The 18,049-nt window shown below is 40.2% G+C and overlaps 1 protein-coding gene across 2 annotated transcripts in view; it reads left to right on the top strand.

The window, feature by feature from the left end:
* Window positions 1-16,647, top strand: part of Atl3 (atlastin GTPase 3) — a 45,332-nt gene extending 28,685 nt beyond the window's left edge. For both annotated transcript variants that reach the window (XM_052762001.1, XM_052762002.1), the window contains 7 exons: window positions 228-320; window positions 1,371-1,509; window positions 6,058-6,185; window positions 6,744-6,800; window positions 7,663-7,734; window positions 9,645-10,076; window positions 11,859-16,647. In XM_052762001.1, the coding sequence (XP_052617961.1) occupies window positions 228-320; window positions 1,371-1,509; window positions 6,058-6,185; window positions 6,744-6,800; window positions 7,663-7,734; window positions 9,645-10,076; window positions 11,859-11,945 (1,008 nt within the window). In that variant the 3' untranslated portion in view covers window positions 11,946-16,647. The remainder of the gene's footprint in view (window positions 1-227; window positions 321-1,370; window positions 1,510-6,057; window positions 6,186-6,743; window positions 6,801-7,662; window positions 7,735-9,644; window positions 10,077-11,858) is intronic.
* Window positions 16,648-18,049: the final 1,402 nt, after the last annotated feature.

The raw sequence follows: 18,049 nt of genomic DNA, 5'->3' as shown, positions 1-18,049 counted from the left end.
CGATCTGCCTGTTTTTAATATGACCTGTAACCTACAGGTTTTTTGTTTGTTTGTTTGTTTTTTTTTTTTTGGTTGAGACTGACTCTTGTCATATAGCTCAGACTGGTCTCCTTCAGCATGCCCTTGCCCCCTTTGAAAAGATTAGGAGAAAGTATTACAATAACTGTAATTAATCTTGCATATGCACTTGTACAGTGTTATAATTCTGTTCTGCTCTGTCACAATAGACACTGATGTTTTTGATTCGAGACTGGAGTTTCCCTTATGAATATAGCTATGGACTGCAAGGAGGAATGGCATTTTTGGATAAGCGTTTACAGGTAAGTGGGAAATCTGGATAATTACCTAAAAGTAACTTTCTCATTTGCTTTTGACTGTTGTGTTTAAAGCATATTATTGAAAATGATACTCTGTAAAATGTTTATAAATATTAGCATAAACCAGTGTACTTTTTTGTTTAAAATTTTTAAAATTACATGTATATATTTGTATGTGTGGTAGAGAGGAGAGCACTACAGTACTCATATGAAGGTCAGGACAACTTGTAGGAGTTAGTTCTCTCTTTCCACCATGTGGGTCTCAGGGATCAAACTCAGGTCAGTAGACTTGGTGGCAAGTACCTTTACTTGCTGAGCCACCTTTCTGGCCCCAGTATTTTTTTCATGGTAAAATTGAAGACCCTGAGTATATAATATATAGGCACCGTAGAGGAACTGTGAGCAAAAGGCCATTATAACTATAATTTTGAGTTGTTATTTTGAATCAGGTTCTATTTGTGTCTTTAGAATGTCATGTTTAGAATTGTAGTTCTGTCCTTAGTCATTATTATTTGCTTTGGCATATATGTATAAAACCAGCCTAATCTGTTCCCTGAAATCGAAGCACAGGAGACCTTTGTCAGTCACTGCTAGCTTATTGGATCCTCCTTCTGGCCAGCAAGCCTGCTGTTCTTCTTAAATGTCGTGCAATACCACCCCCCCTTTTTTTTAAACTTTATTTTATTTATGTACATTGGTGTTTTGCCTGCATGTATGTCTATGTGAGACTGTCTTGGAGTTACAGACAGTTGTGAGCTGCTATGTAGGTGCTGGAAATTGAACCCGGGTCCTCTGGAAGAACAACCAGATCTCTTAACTGCTGAGCCATCTCTTCAGCCTGCAATACCCTTTAAAACAAAGTCTTTAGTACCTGCTCTCTGTTAGCCAAGTGCACATTCATATACTTACTGCTTCTTGGGGTTCTGGCTCTTCCCATTGGTCACTCTGATCTGTCAGTCAGGAAGTCTTCTTTCCTTTGTCCTTATGCTAGTGGCTGTTAGTGAAGAATAGCAAATCATTTTTGGCTGGTAAAGTGTTGATTTTCCTTGGCAGGTGAAGGAACATCAACATGAAGAAATTCAGAACGTTCGAAATCATATTCACTCATGTTTCTCGGATGTTACCTGTTTTCTCTTACCACATCCAGGGCTCCAGGTGGCCACAAGTCCTGACTTTGATGGGAAATTGAAAGGTATGTTACAGACATTGTTATTGTACATATGATTTGATCTTTAGAATCCCAGAATGAGCAGTAAGTGTCAATTATAAGTCAAATGGATGGTTATGAGAATGAATATGGTCTTATAGAAAGAATAGTGTTAGTCTAGTTCAGATTTTGCTCTTGACCTACTGTGACCATCAGAAGTATTTTGCCTGTTTCACAAACTGAAAATAAGATGTTGTTCTTTAGGAATCTTTCTAAGAGACATGTTATAGTTCCCACTTTATAAGAGATTAAAGTGCTAAATAAAGGAAGACTGAAAGCTAAGACAGCTAATAATTTTCAAGTAAAATTATCTTCCTCAGGAAAAGTACCATGATACATGGCAAAGTTACTGTTTAAGCTTATTTGTGCTTGTAGCAAAACCTGATGCTGGGTCATGGGCTAACGTCAGGAAGTGCTGAGTAGTTGGTAGGTTAGAGAATCAGAGTCGGGATGCTTGGGTACCATTATCTTATTTTGTTCCCTATTCCTGGAGGCCTTGAGTCACCTGATGGCTGGCCCACAGTTTATACTTGTTAAGCAGTTTGTTTATAGGCTGATCAGGGCCTCTTAATTTTCCCTAAAACACTGATCATAGTAGGTGCCAGCTTTGCAGTCCAGTTGGGTTCCCACTGTTGTGCAAAGTGCTTTCAAACTAAATCCACAGTCATTCCATGAAGTTACATCATTTCTTTTATCTCAACATGAGGAAGCTGGTGAAAACAAGGCAAGTTAAGCAACTCACTCAAAGTTCTCAGCTAAAAGCAATGGGGCAGAGGTTCACATCCGGGTTCTGGTGCCTTAAAGCCCACACCATGGGAATAGAAGTTCATTGTTCTTTGGAGGAAGTCTTCAGAGAATATGTACTTGTTGAGTTACCAGGACAACTTGCCTTTTTAAAAATAGTCTCAGTAAATAGGAAATACATAGTTTTAATTTTTTTGATTTAGTTAATCTAAGAAGAATAATATATTTGTCTAAGTCAAGGCTAAAGAGATAACTCAGTAGTTTAGAGTGTTCTTGGGTTCTGTTCCTAGCACCCGCATCAAATAGTTCACAACTGTCTGTAACTGCAGTTTCAGAGGATCTGCTGCCTTCTTCTGACCTGGGTGCTGGCACGAACATAGGACACATATATACATGCAGCACCCCCCCATAAAAGTAGATACTTAACTTTTTTTTTAAAGTTTATTCTGTGTGTATGAGTGTTTTGCCTGCTTGTATGTTTGTGCACCATGTGTACGCCTGGTACCTGCAGAGCTCAGAAAAGTGCTGGATCCCCTGGAACTGGAGTTACTGATTGTTGTGAGCCTCCATGTGGATGCTGAAAACTGAACCTGGGTCCTCTGCAAGGGCAACAAGTATGCCTAACTGCTGAGCCATCTGTCTATCTTTTTTCCTCAAAGATTTTTTTTTTTATTTAATGTGTATGGGTGTTTTGCCAGCATATATGTCTGTGCACCACTTATGTACATATATTGCCTGCAGAGGCCAGAAGAGGGTGTCTGATCCTCTAGAACTGGAGTTACAGATGTTTTTGAACCATCATGTGGGTGCTGGAAATCCCATTGGAATCCTCTGGAAGAGCAGTGCTCGTCTGCTGAGCCATTACTCTTATCCTGTCCCCTCCTCCCACTAATAAATTTTTTAAAAACATTTACAGACCAGCTGGTCAAAGTTCTGTGGAACAAATTGACTTTGAGAGGTGTAACCTTTACCTTCTGTTTGACACTTGCATGATATGTCAAGCAGTTGGCAGCTTTTCCTGAAGGGGATACTCTGAGAGTTTGCCACTTAATGATTTGTGGGAGCCCACAAAGGTTTCCTCATTAGATCTGAGCTTGCTTTACAAAGCAGGGCTGCGTTAGGGGATGGCTTGACCACATGCATGGTTACCAGGTATCTGGGATGGTCTGCTCTTAGCTGTGCTAGGGGGAGGTCTTTTGCTCCACCCCTTGGCATTCCTTTAGGATCCAGGCCCTCCCGAGGCTATCCTGTGTTTCTGGCTCTCTCTCTCTCCAGCTGTCTTTCTATCTAATATTTCATGCTGCTCCTGCTCCTGGGGGAAAGTGGAGGTGGGATGGCACCCTACAATGATTGAGAGATTCAAGGGCAAGGCCTGGGCTTGGTAGAGATACCTGCTTAGGCAAACAGTGGAACTATAGCCTGTACCTAGAGAACTGGGAGAGAATTTTTCAGAGTTAAGTGCATGTGTGTGTGTGTGTGTGTGTGTGTGTGTGTGTGTGTGTGTGTGTGTGTGTGTTTATGTGTTTGTGTATGTGTGTGAGTAGTGATAACATTTTTTTTTTCCTTTTTATTTTTTTGGAGGGGCAGGATCTCATGTAGCCCAGGCTGGCCTCAAATTCACTTGGTAGCCAAGGGTAACTTTGGTCTTATCTTCCCACCTGACTGCTGGGATTAAGATACACACCACTGCCCAGCTGTAATGTTCTTTCAGTGTTATGGCACTTCATGATTAGCTGTATTTTTACAAAATCTAAACTGTTGGATTTTTGTTTGTTTTGAGTTGAGGTCTTGGTATTTTGACCTGCCTTACCTGGGAGTTGATATGTAGACCAGGCTGACTTTGAACTTGGAGCAGTTCTCTTGTTTCCACTTCCTAAGTGCTGGGATTACAGACATATTCTACCACACCTGGTTTAGGAGGATGGACCAGAGTGACTTTTCATGCCATTGTCTCATGGGGAGGTCAGGTTACCAGATATAAGCATAGAAAAATGGCATCCTTTCTTATTTTAAGGCATTTTAATATTTCAAAGCCTTCTGTTTTGAAACTAAGTTTCATTTTAACATTTTTATTTAGAAAGTGGGCAATTTTTAAAAGTTGTTTGACTATGACTTGAAGGTATATTGTTACTGGGATGCACGTTGTTTATATTCCAGTGGTTGCCTTTAACAAGTTACTACAAGCTAGGCAGCTTAAGACAACAGAGATTTATTCCTTTACAGTTCAGGAGGCTAGAAGTGTGAAGTAGTGGCTGGTTCCCTCCAGGGTCTCTGAGGAGAACCTATCCCACTTCTCTCTCCTGGCCCCTGGGAGGTGATGGCAATCCTTGGCATTCTTTGGCTGTGGTTGTACCACTCTTACACTCTTATCTTTTTTGTTGTCACATGACTGTCTTCTTTGTATGTTCTTCCTCCTACCAGCCCATCTCTGGATTTAAGGCCCCCTCAGAGCCATTTTAAGTCCTCATTTTAGTGAATCACATTTGCTGGGACACCTTCCAAATAAGGTCACATTCTGAGGTTACATATGGGCATGTTTGGGGGAGGCAGCGCTATTTACTCCATTGTCCATACATAGTTTACAGGTGGTTTAGTCACTAAACAGGAAGTATGTTGTTTCACACTGTATATGTTTATGAGACAGGGAGCAAATTTAGTGTAAGCAGTCTCCAGTCTCATGACTAGGAACCATTTGGTTCCCTCATTCAAGGTAGAACTATATTTTTTTAAATTATTTTTTGAGACAGGGTCTCACTATATAGTCTTAGCTGTCCTTTGAAATTTACTATGTATGTAGACCAGGTTGGCCATGAACTCACAGAGATATTCCTATCTCTGTTTCTGGAATGCTGGAATTAAAGGTGTGCACCACTATGACTAGCCTCAAAATAGAACTATAAAATAAAATAGGGTTTAAGTCTTTTTTTTAAATATATATATGAGAAGGCAAGTCCAAGAAGGGCTGGAGGTATGTAGCTCATTTATAGAGGCTTCCCTGGCATGCATGAAGCCCTGAGTGTGATCCTTAGCATTGAGCAGAAACCAAAAAGCAATCAAACAAAACAGCCCAAACCCAGTTACAGATCCTAATCTCCAAATTCCCAAACCCAAATTATTGAAAATAGTGAGCCATTACAACAATCAGAAAAACAAAAATATATTAGTATGTTGCAGTTTTTTTTTTTCCTTCCCCCGAGACAGGGTTTCTTTGTAGACCAGGCTGGCCTTGAACTTACAGAGGTCTGCCTGCCTCTGCCTCTGCCTCCCGAGTGTTGGGATTGAAGATGTGCACCATTGCTACCTGGCTGTGTTACAGTTTTTATGCATAGTAATTTGGTAATATGAAAAATTTAAATGCCTTTTCTTGGATCTAAAATTATAAAATACCCATCTATAAATCTAAAAATTCAGTCACTTAATCTGAAAGTACAGTATCACTTAGCAACAGTGATAAAGTCTAAGATCTACTTACATTTGTACCCTTCCTTCCTGTCACATTTAAGTCCTTTCCAGTTCAGAATAGAATAAAGAGACTATCCTTATCTAGCCAGGCAGTGGTGATGCATGCCTTTAATCCTAGCACTTGGGAGGCAGAAGCAGGTGGATTTTTGTGAGTTCAAGGCCAGCCTCGTCTACACAGTGAGTTATAGGACAGCCAGGGTTAAACGGGAAAAAAACACTTTTTCTTGTGTTTCAATTCTGGCTAGCAAACAGTCTTCACCCCCTTTCTGCAAGAGTTTTGTTTTGTGCTCATTTTGGCTTTTTGTTTCTTTATGATCCTGTATATAGATATTGCAAGTGAATTCAAAGAGCAGTTGCAGGCACTGATACCGTATGTACTAAACCCATCTAAGTTAATGGAAAAGGAGATCAATGGCTCCAAAGTCACCTGCCGGGGACTGTTGGAATATTTTAAGGTAAATATGAGTTTTAGTTCTAAACTTTTTTTTTTTTTTTTTTTGTAAAATTGATTTTATTGTTAGTGGTTTTCTCTGGGAGATGGTCAGAGGCATTTTACAACCATAGTATCCTTCCAGGAGTGGGCCACTGGGTGGCAGTATGGGCATAAGAACCAAATGATGTTCTTTGCACTCTCTTAGAGTAGTCATTACCGTGTCTTCAAGGAAGATGATGTGGACAGGAGGTGGTTAGGAGGTTGCTGTGAGTAGGAGACGCACGTAAATGGGACGCAACTATCTCCAGGTGGATAGTCTCTGCCCACAGGTCGTGGTGAGACCATTGTGCATGGGGGCCTGACTGTAATCTTGGCCTTGGTAGGCTTGTGCTGCTTGAGAGTACTTTTAGATAACTAAAAATGCTAACATGCACTCAGAAGTGTGTCCTGCTTCTGCTAATTCTTGATTGTTGATCTAGGATTTTAGGAAAATGCAGTTGTGTGGTTTCACTATTTTAAAATATGAGCAAAATATTTTAGAATTGTATTTTTGTGATTGCTCCTATGTTTATGTTTTAAGGCATATATTAAAATTTACCAAGGAGAAGATCTGCCTCATCCAAAATCCATGCTTCAGGTAATAAAGTCTTTGGTATCCTAAATTACATGTTGTAATTGCTGGAATTGGCCCAGATATGACATAACTGAGTCCTGAAGAGGAGAGCAAGACCACTCTCCTTCTTATAGCCTTACCTTGACTTTTGAGAGCACATTTGCAGCAAGTGTGTGTACCCTCTGCTTCATCTGTGTTCTCTGTAGGGCAGTTAATACATTTGGGGCTGCTCTCCTTTCACGACTCACTTGGGAAACACTGCTTTGCTATACGCAGCTGAAGTATAGTTGCTGTGTTAGACAAGCCACTTCCAGTCATTGGTGCTGTACTTTGTTATAACTTTGGCTCTGGTCCTGAGGATTCATTGGTCATTTGGTTAAAACAGCCTCTCACTTTCATATGCTGAATATGTGGGCATTTATTGCTAAATACTGGTTTCTTTAGTAGCAAAATATTTTCACAAAATCACTGGACCTCGTGATTGATAGTATAAATGAAATTTTTGCCCTTGTTTTTGTTTTTCTTTTTTTGAGGCACTGGGATTAAACTCAGGTGCTTACACTTTATAGGTTAGGTAAGTGCTCTACCACTGAGCTTCCTCCCCAGTCCAAAGTATGCAACTGTTAAGGTGGAAATTGAAGTAAAGGGAATGATATTTTCTTGAGTTTTGGAGGTTTGGTTTATACTAAAGATTCTTAAGTGCTAGGATAGATGTTTTGGCACAAAATTTGGCAAAAGTATATATTTTATCAGTTGAATTATATGGAAATATAAATAATGACAGGTTAATAAAAAAAGAAAGAATGAGAATAAGCGATATTTTTGCTTGGTTTCTGGGAAAAAGTTTCAAGAAGTATTTATAGTTCATACTTTTCTTTCTTAAAAGGCCACTGCTGAAGCCAACAATTTGGCAGCTGCAGCCTCTGCCAAAGATATTTATTACAGCAACATGGAGGAGGTATGTTGGTAACACCTTTTTTTCTGGAGTGTCTATTTCTCTATTTCCTGAACATGACTGTTGACTTCAGAGGACCAAACTTTATCCTACTCAGTGTAGCCTTTTTGTTTGAGATAGGGTTTTATGTACTAGGCTGCCCTGGAAATCACTGTGTAGTAGAGGCTGGCTTGAAATGTCTGATTGTACTGCCTTTACCTCACTAATGCTGTGGCACAGGAATGTGCTTTAAAGATTTGTTTGTACTTATGAATCTTTGTGAGTTTATGACACATATATGTGGGTGTTTACGGACGCCAGAAGAGGGCGTTGGATCCTCTGAAGCTAAGGTTTCAGGTGTTTGTGAATGGCTTAGCATGTGTGGTGGAAATGTAACCTGGTTATTTGGGAAAACTGAAAGCCCTCTTTAAACTACTAGCTGTCTTTACAGTCCCAGCTTAATGTGTCTTAAGATGATGAGACACAAAGCTGTTTTTCAGGTCACCCTGGTAATTCGGATGTTCTAATTATTTTTTAAAATTTTTTCTTTACTTTTGAAACAGAGTCTGTATAATTGGGATCTTCTAGTTATTTTTGTTTTTCTGAGACAGGGTCTTGATATGTAGTCCAGGTTGGTTTCAAACTCATGACAATCCTCTCATGACAAGTCTCCTGAGTCTTAGATTGTAAATGTGTGCTGCTATGTGTATTATTTCTTTTCTTTTAAGATTTACTATTTATTTATGTGTATCTGTACCTGTAGGTACCTGAGTGGGCCAGAGGTGGGCATTAGATCCCCTGGAGCTCTAGTTACAGGAGGTTGTGAGCTTCCTGATTGTTTGCTGGGAACTGAACTCTGATTGTATGCAAATGCAGCAAGTGTTCTTAACTGCTGAGCCATCTCTCCAGCCTCTCTGTGTCTGGTTATTAACCATTTCTAACCAAGCTTTCTCAAGAGTATTTTTGTTGTTTCTAATTAGTGTTACCCTGTTTTTTCTTTTTTTTTTATTTTAAAATTAATTATCATATTTGTATACAAGGGCTTGCTATGTAGCCCTGGTTGGCCTGGAATTTATATCGACCAGCTCCAGCTCTATCTCTTGCCTTTGCCTCCTGAGTGCTGGGATTATAGATATATACTAGTATGTCTGGCTTTGGCCTTGGCTATTTGTCTTTTCTGACTTTTAAAAAAAATTTTATATGCATTGGTATTTTTGCCTGCATGTATGTCTGTGTGAGTGTTGGGTCCCTTGGAACTGGAGTTACAGACAATTGTGAGCTGCCATGTGGGTGCTGGGAATTGAACCTGGGTCCTCTGTAAGAGCAGTCAGTGCTCTTAACCGCTGAGCGGTCTCTCCAGCCCCTTTTCTGACTTCTTTTTTTTTTTTTTTTTTTTTAAAGATTTATTTATTTATTATGTATACAGTATTCTGCCTGCATGTGTCCCTGCAGGCCAGAAGAGGGCACCAGATTTCATTACAAGTGGTTGTGAGCCACCATGTGGTTGCTGGGAATTGAACTCAGGACCTCTGGAAGAGCAGTTGGTGCTCTTAACCGCTGAGCCATCTCTCCAGCCCTTCTGACTTCTTATTAAAGTAGGATCTCGTGTAGCCTAGGTGGGCCTCAAACTCTATGTAGTTGAGAATGATCTTGGACTTTCTGATCCTCTGGTAACCACCTCTGGAATGTTGGAATTATACATGTGCACCACAATACTGATTTATATGATATTGAGATTGAACCCAGGGCTCTGCATACTAGGCAAGTACTCTACCATATGTGTTATGTCCTCAGTCTCCCTTGAATATTTTCTGAAGTTAACTTCTAAGCTTTTTTTCTAAATTCTTAAGAGCATTCTAATCTTTACTGTCTCTTTTTACTTGTTTTATTTGGTATGAACAAGAATTTTCATCATGTGTTTTTGTCATTTTTAGGTTTGTGGGGGAGAGAAACCTTATTTGTCTCCAGACATTTTAGAAGAGAAGCACCAAGAATTCAGACAACTCTCTTTGGACCACTTTAAGAAGACCAAAAAGATGGGTGGGAAGGATTTCAGCTTCCGTTACCAGCAGGAGCTGGAAGAGGAAATCAAGGAACTGTATGAGAACTTCTGCAAACACAATGGCAGCAAGAATGTCTTCAGCACCTTCCGAACCCCTGCAGTTCTGTTCACAGTCATAGCAGCGTTATACATAGCCTCGGGCCTCACTGGCTTCATTGGGCTTGAGGTTGTGGCCCAGCTGTTCAACTGTCTAGTTGGATTGCTGTTAATAGCACTCCTTACCTGGGGGTATGTCAGGTATTCTGGTCAGTATCGTGAGCTGGGTGGAGCTATTGACTCTGGTGCAGCATATGTGTTAGAGCAGGTGAGTGGTGCTGGCTGAGGCTAGGGTGTGTGGGGGGGTCTGTGGTGATTGTGTTTATGTTGTAAAATTTGGAAGAATTTCATAGTGAAAAAAGGGGTTAAGCCCATTTTCTTATAGGCTTTATATTTTATTCTTTTTTAGTATATTAATACTTAATCCTGATACTTCCTTTTAATGCCAAAAATGGCCCTTTAATGCAAAAAAAAAACCAAAAAACAAAAAAAAAAAGCAAACAAAAAACGGTCTTTGATCTACTCTGTTTCTCCTGGAGCAGTTTTATTTTTATTTTATTTTATTTTTTATTTATTTTTTTTTTTTGGTTTTTCGAGACAGGGTTTCTCTGTGTAGCTTTGCGCCTTTCCTGGAACTCACTTGGTAACCCAGGCTGGCCTCGAACTCACGAGATCCACCTGGCTCTGCCTCCTGAGTGCTGGGATTAAAGGCGTGCGCCACCACCGCCCGGCTTATTTTTATTTTTAATTAATTGTTTTGGTTAACATGCAGAGTAGTGGGGTTCTTTATGGCATCTTCATATATACTATCATTTATGTCTTCAAAATACAATTTTTTTTTCCTTGGTTTTTTGAGACAGGATTTCTTTTTTTTTTTTTTTTTTTTTTTCGAGACAGGGTTTCTCTGTGTAGCTTTGCGCCTCTCCTGGAACTCACTTGGTAGCCCAGGCTGGCCTCGAACTCACAGAGATCCGCCTGCCTCTGCCTTCTGAGTGCTGGGATTAAAGGCGTGCGCCACCACCGCCCGGCTGAGACAGGATTTCTATGTAACAGTCCTAGCTGTTCTGGAACTCACTCTGTAGACCAGGCTGGCCTTAAACTCACAGAGATCTGCCTGCCTCTGCCTTCAGAGTGCTGGGATTAAAGTCGTGCACCACCACTGCTTGGCTGCAAATGGTTTTTGAGATTGACATAATCTGAGATTTTTTTATTTTTAAAGTTTAAGTTTGTTACTATTGTGTGTGTTGTGTTGTATATGATATGTGAATGTGGGTGTATGAGACCCAGAGCACAAGATGTGGAGGTTAGAGGACAACTTTGTAGAGTCAGTTTTTGTCATTTACCTTTATATGGGTTCTGGGAATTGAACTCAGGTCGTTAGGGTTGAACAGCAAGTATTTACCTGATGAGCCATCTTGCTAGCCCATTTGGTTTTTATTTGTTTGTTTGTTTGAGATAGTCTCATGTTGCCTAGGCTGGTTTCAGAGTTCGTAATTAGAAGATGAACTTAAACTCTCGAACTTCTGATTTTGCTGTCTCTAAAGAGCTCTTAAGTGCTATATAAGTGCTGAGGGTATAGGCATATCCTATATGCTATTCCTGGCTGAGCTCCAGTTTTCATAAATGGATTTTTGAGAAAGGGTCTTTCCATAGTTTAGGATGGCCTGGAACTCACTGTGTAATGCAGAATGGCCTGAAATATCTATAATCCTTCTACCTCAGCCTCCTGAGTAAATTGCATTGCAGGTGTGTACCACTACAGCTGGTCATTTTGTATATTTTTAGCACAAGTTTGTTTCTTTTTCTGTAGCATAAACAGATCTATTAGGTCAATGGTGTGAAGCCTCCACCTCCTCAGCAGAGGAGCATATGCTCCTCTGACCCTTACGAGTCAGCTATGGCCGTGGTTTCCTCTCACCACTTGGTGTCATTCACTGCTGATGAGGAAAGATAATTAGAAGTTATAGCCTAGGACTTAGTTGTTTGTTTTTTGTTTTTATGCTGTGTTGTAGTTTAATAACTAATACATTAACCAAATGAACTTTTGCAGGCTTCTTCTCATATTGGTAATTCTACTCAGGCTGCAGTGAGGGATGCCATCGTTGGGAGACCACCTGCGGATAAAAAGGCTCAATAGCATCTTAATGGCAAGATTCAACAAAAGCCTAGTCAGCACCTGTGTTTCTGCAAATGCCATCATGGGTCCAGTTCCAGAGGAATGGCTGATCTGAGACCATCCTGGAAGAGCTGAGACAGGGCACCGTAATAAATGAACTGACCTCTCCTGTGGTTTCCAATTCCACTTGTCTTGGAAGCATTTCTTTTTCTTGCCGACAGACCCAAGGCTACTCTCTTCTCTCTTTGCTTTGTGCACTTTAAGGGGTGAGGGTGGGGGCCAAAAGGAAAACATGGAAATGCAGCTTTTAAGTCTTTGATGTGCCACATAGTGCCTTTTAGGACCAGTCTGTGCCTCTGCCATCCAGGAAGGCTGAGGCATGGAGGACAACCTCATGAGATGCGGTTTTGGATCAAGTTCTCTTGGATTTTGGATTTCAGTTCTTTTGTACCTTTGAAATTTGTTTTTCAAAAGTTTATACAACTTGAAAAAGGCTCAGAACTAAAGGCCGACTGAAATGATACTTATTACACTTAAACAATTTCCCCCAGTACTGGTGATTGAACCTAGCACCTGACAGGCTAGGTGATTGGTCTACCCCGGAGCTGTCCCTGCCCGCTTAACTGTGCAGTCTCAGGTCTTGAAATTACTTTGTTCCCAGGTTGGCTGTGAGCTTTCCATCTTCTTCCTTCCTCTCTAGCTTCTTGAGTAGCTTGAATACAGACCTGGCTACCTTGCTTCAAAACCTTATTTATATGAATTACCTTTGCTATGCATCATGGAAAAAGTTAAATCATTTAATATTCTGTGTTGGAGAATATAAGGTCTTTTACACAGTAGGCTGGCAGTTTTATTGAACTTACATTTTTATTTTTATTCCTATAGCTTCTTTCTAGAAAAGAGGCAAACAGTTCTTAAAAAAAAAAAACAGTGGTTAATAATAAGCTAGATACTTCATGGTAAAATTGTAGTTTGAGTGAACCATGTGACCTCTGATAAGTCACTTGAACTTGTGTCTTGGTCAGATTCACTGTACATTTATGTATGTATGTGTCACTCTCAAAATTAGTCATTTTCAACAGAGAAAAGACATTACCAAATATTACTTCTTTTTTATTGTTCAATTTCATGTTGCTTAGTGGTAATACCAAATAATCATAATCTGATCTAAAGTCTTTATTCAAACTTTTTAGTGGGGGTGATGTCTCACTGCGTTGCCCTGCCTGGCCTGGAACTGTCGATACAGACCAGGCTAGCCTTGAACTCATAGAGATCCTTGTGCCTCTGTGTGCCACTGTGCCTGGCCCCAAACTGCTTTTTATTCTGTGTACTGTCCAATGTTCATAATATCAAAGCTAAACTGTTAATTTTATTTAGTTAACTTTCCTTTTTTTCCCTTGAAGAAGGCACTCAGTCTAGCTGAACTATTTAAAATTCCCTCTTGATTCTCCTTTTGGTTAGACTGGCAGTTTTAAAATAACTGGCTTATGAAGGACAATTGCTCAGACTCTAAAATCTCCTTTTTACATTTACCTTGATTATGTAATGAGGTTTTATCTATTTTTTTCCTTTGACTTTGTAATGGTGAATTATTGTGAACTTAAACCTTAAAACATGCCTGCAGGTATAGAAGCCTTTAGTTGTTTTTAGGTAATTTGAAATTTTGTTGTGGGAAGGAGATAGACTGGTTTTGGCAAAACCTAGTAAAATTTTATGTACATGAAGTATGAATGGAATGTAGAAAAAAGGAAGTCTTGCATTTAATTTCCTTATCAGAATTTTCTTCTTACTAAGTTTTCCAATCAAGGATTTAAAAATTCTGAATCAATATTAAGCATTTTACATATTTTCATACCATCTTGTCCTGAAATTCGTAGCAATTTTTCCTTTTGTTGTGCCATCTGGGAACAATTCCAGTTTGTTTTAAAACTGTTCACTGCTTTTGAATGATGACTGACCATGAAAGGGGTTGGAAGCTCAGTCCTGTAGTTGTACAGTTTTCAGGTAGTGTCCCCTATCTGAAAGCTTGTACTGAGTGATGGGCTCTGGATACTGAGATTCGGTTCGAGAGGGCTTTGGGTATATGGTCTTGTTATGTAGTCCAGGCTGGCTTATAACTTGCTTTGTAGTTCAGACTGACCTTGAACTTAAGGTTCTGCTGCCTCAGCCTTCCAGAGTGCTGAGCTTGTAGGTGTGTGTCCCCATGCCCATCTCTAGTTCTACTCTATTTGTTTGTTTTGAATTTTGGCTTTTTGAGACAAGACAGTGTTTCTCTGTGTAACAGCCTGGCTGTTCTGGAACTCGCTTTATAGACCAGGCTGGTCTTACAGAGAAACCTCACAGAGGTCCACCTGCCTCTGCCTCCCCAGTGCTGGGATTAAAGTTGTGCGCCCCCACCGCCACTTGGCTCTACTCTTAATGGTAAGAAAAGATGATGTGGGAAAGATTTGCTGTAATACTTCAGTATTACATCTGTGTATGAATTTAAAGTGAATGGTCTGTTAATTAACTTATTCTGCTTCTGGTACATGTTTATAAAGTTATCTTTGAGGGTTCTTGTCCTCTTTTCTAACTTAAATTGTTGATTTTTGGTCACATTTTTCAGTACAAAATGCCTTTGATGACTGGCTAGAAGTAGTCCTGAGGAGATTCATAACTGGTTGAAAGAATCTTTTAGCACCTCCAGCCTTTTCTTTGTGGTGTAGGAGTCAGACCAGTGTCCCCACAGACTTTCTGTGCAGGCGATGTTAATTTGTGCACTTCTGTCAATATGTGGAGCACATTCCTATGAACAGAGATTTCCAAAACATTCCATTAAAAATAACTCACTTCAGGAGAAGCTAAATGTTGCCAAGATATTCTCGGTTTTGTTTGGGGATACTTGGGATGGAACCCCATGGCTGTGTGTATGGCAGGTATTTGCTCTGTCCACCAAGTTAAACACTTCAGTTTGCCTTCTACCTACTATCAAATGGATAGAATCACAGCTTTGAGTCCTTTGCTGAGAAGTCTCATGATTTATCACTTCACACATCCCTTTTGAAGAGTACCAAAAATCTGTTTCATAGATGCTTGTAACTTCTCTCTTATTTCTTTCCTTTTTCCCTCCCTTTACACCCCTTCTCTCTTCCTTTTTCTGTGCAGCTCCAGCCAGAGGTTTATGTTTGATACTTGCTTTATACTGGGTCAAGTTGCTATAAATATTTGTGTTTGATTTGCTTTCTCTCTCACTCACTTAAGGCAGACACGCACATAGTACATAGGCGCAAGCACTGTGTTTTCTTTGCTGTTTCTTTAGGAGGTCACACACAGTGGTACCTGGGATATGTAAATGAGACAGAAATTCAGTAGGTTAATTTCAGCCTAAGCAAAAAAACAAACAAAAAAACAATTTTTCCCCCAAAAAGTGACATGGAAGGATTAAAAAAAGATCTATTTTGTTGGTGTTGGTTTTTTGGAATGTAATTGAGTATGATTTGATTTTTCCATCAGGTGGCCAACATCTCTGCATCCTTCTACCTAGCATGTGGAGCTAATACAATTTCTGTCAGGAATGAGGCTATAAGTAAGCCTCCATTTAGCAAAGTATTCCCTGTTTCATGTGGCCTGTTGTAGTGGGTTACAGTTGTTTTCCTCAGGAGCTGTACTGTAGCTCTATCTTGGACATTGGTTCTCATCTACCTGTTCATGCTTTAGACTAATCTATGGGGTGTGTTGAAAGAAAATCAGACTCTGCTTTGTATCTAGGGGTTGTTGCAGTGGTTTTGCACTGTGGCCTTGAGGTCAGATTGGTGGGTGGGGGTGGGGATGGATGAGTGAGAATGAACTGATTCACTGAGTGGGAGTACTCAGACAGGAAGTGCACTTCAGCATTTCCAGAAGCTTTGCTGCCAGGTCTGCTCACCCAGAGTTTACTATGTTTAGAATCATCAGGGTGCCTTAATTTAGAGGCTTGTCCAAGCTTTTTAAAGCTATCATAGTGCCTTTTCTTATATACCTGCCCTCATACACCAACTGGTAATTAGGATTTTTCTTTTTTTAAGAAATGTTTCATACTCTGAAGAAGCCAAATTGGGCACTGTGACTCGAATCCCTAAATTTTTGTTGTCATGGTTGTTGTTTTGTTTTGAGAAAGGATCTCAGTATGTGACCCTGGCTGTTGTGGAACTCATTGTATAAACCAGACTGGCCTTGAGTTCACAGGATCAATCTGTCTTCTTCAAATTCTGAAATCTTTTACACACAGAAAACCCTGAATGACTAATAACAAATGACTAATGAACAAAAAGGATGGGATCATAACTATGAAAGTAGTCACCTATGCACCCCAAAGCAGCAGCATCACAAGAAAGCTCTTATCAATAAACAAGAAGGTTTCCTATGGGAATGAATCTTATGTTCCAGACTTCAAGTTCAATGTTATGACCAAGGGAAGGGTCACATTGATGCCCAAACCTTTTTAGGTGATCAAAGTTGTTAGGGATGTAAGCCTTAAAAGAGTTTAATTTTAAACATATGCAAGTTGTCCTCAATTTTATTTTAAAAATGATTTGTTATAAGTACTTTCTGCTAGATCCTTGCCTTTGAATGGCTTTAAAACAATACAGTTATTTTAAAAAGTGTATTGGGAAGCAATGATGCTGTTCTGTGTTGAAGGCTCATTTTTGTTTCCTTTCTGGGTTGTATATTCATTTAATGGATTAAAGATTACAACACCATGTTACTTGTGTTTGTTGTTACTGTTCTTTCTTTTGGAATACCTATGGGACAGAGTGGGGCTTGGCAAGAGGAATTGACAAGTCAGCTTACTTAGCCCTCCACAGTGATACTTAGCTAGTTAGCAGTGAGCTGGAAAGGGAATTTGCCAGCTGCTTGAAAGTCAGCAGTGTATAGTCTTGAGATTTGTCTTGTGCAGTGTCTTCTAGTTTGTAACACTTCTAGTGGGCTGCTTGGAGCCAGAGCCAAATGTATTTAAATAGAATCTCGCAGTGGGGTGGATAGAGGGAGATCTGTGCTAAAAGTTTTACTCTCCACTGGTGACCTGGGAGGCAGTGGGGAAGTAGTACTGTGTTTCTTCAGTCCTGAGAACGGTTTGTGGTGGTCACTATGTAGCCTTGACTGATCTGGAGCTCACTTTGTAGTTCAGGTTGGCTTTGAATTCACAGAGATCCACCAGCCTCTGCCTTAAGACTTTAAAAGTGCTGGGATAAGAGTATGCCACTATACTGGGTGTTTCTCTTTCTCTCCCTCTCTCTCTCTCTCCCCCCCCCATCTCTCTCTCTCTCTCCCCCTCTCCCTCTCCCTTTCCCTCTCCCCCTTCTCTTTGAGACAAGAGTCTCATATTGCCTGTCAACGTAGTCATGATGCACGGTGAATAATGTTTAGGGGAACTGTGAGAGAGGCTCCTGTAGACAAATTGCTAAATGGTCTTATTAAATAAAAACCCACATCCAGATATAGAGGTGAAAACCTGAGAGATCAGAGGAATAGGAAAAGTCACCAACCTCACCTCACTGACACCTCAGTCTCCAATGAGACCTTCTTTCTGTATACCCACATCTATATGCCTTTCTGTTCCGCTATCTCATTTGCTCTCCTGTCCAAATACATCACTTCCTCTTCCTGCCCAGCTCTGTCACTTCCTGTCTGTCTGTACAGACCTCCAGACCTCTATGGTTAGTGCTGGGATTAAAGGCTTATGTTACCACGTGTGACTATGTTCCCAGTGTGGCTTTGAACTCACAGAGATCCAGACAGATCCCTGCCTTCCGAATGGTAGGATTAAAGGCATGTGCTACCATTGCCTGACTTCTATGTTTACTATAGTGGCTGGCTTTTCCCTCTGATTTTTCAGGTAAATTTTATTGGGGGATGTAGCAGGAATCTTAGAAGGTCTTATTAATAAAATCAAACCTGAGCCAGGTATTGGGGTGAATGCTGGAAGATCAGAGAAGCAGAACAAGCCTCAGCTACCTCACCTCAACAGTTCCTCAGCTGATCCTGTTTCCTTAGACTGGAAACCTCTGAGTCCTCATCCAGAATGAATCTCAGCTGAACTGTTATTCAGAAGTCTAAAAGCTTAACCAGGCCAAAAGCTTCTATTTCCTGGTCTTCACACCTTATAT

Source organism: Peromyscus californicus, unplaced genomic scaffold (assembly GCF_007827085.1).
Source record: "Peromyscus californicus insignis strain IS unplaced genomic scaffold, ASM782708v3 Scaffold_4__1_contigs__length_199733344, whole genome shotgun sequence".
NCBI lineage: Eukaryota > Metazoa > Chordata > Mammalia > Rodentia > Cricetidae > Peromyscus > Peromyscus californicus.
Note: the sequence above shows the minus strand (reverse complement) of the source record. Positions and strands in the feature narration are given on the sequence as shown.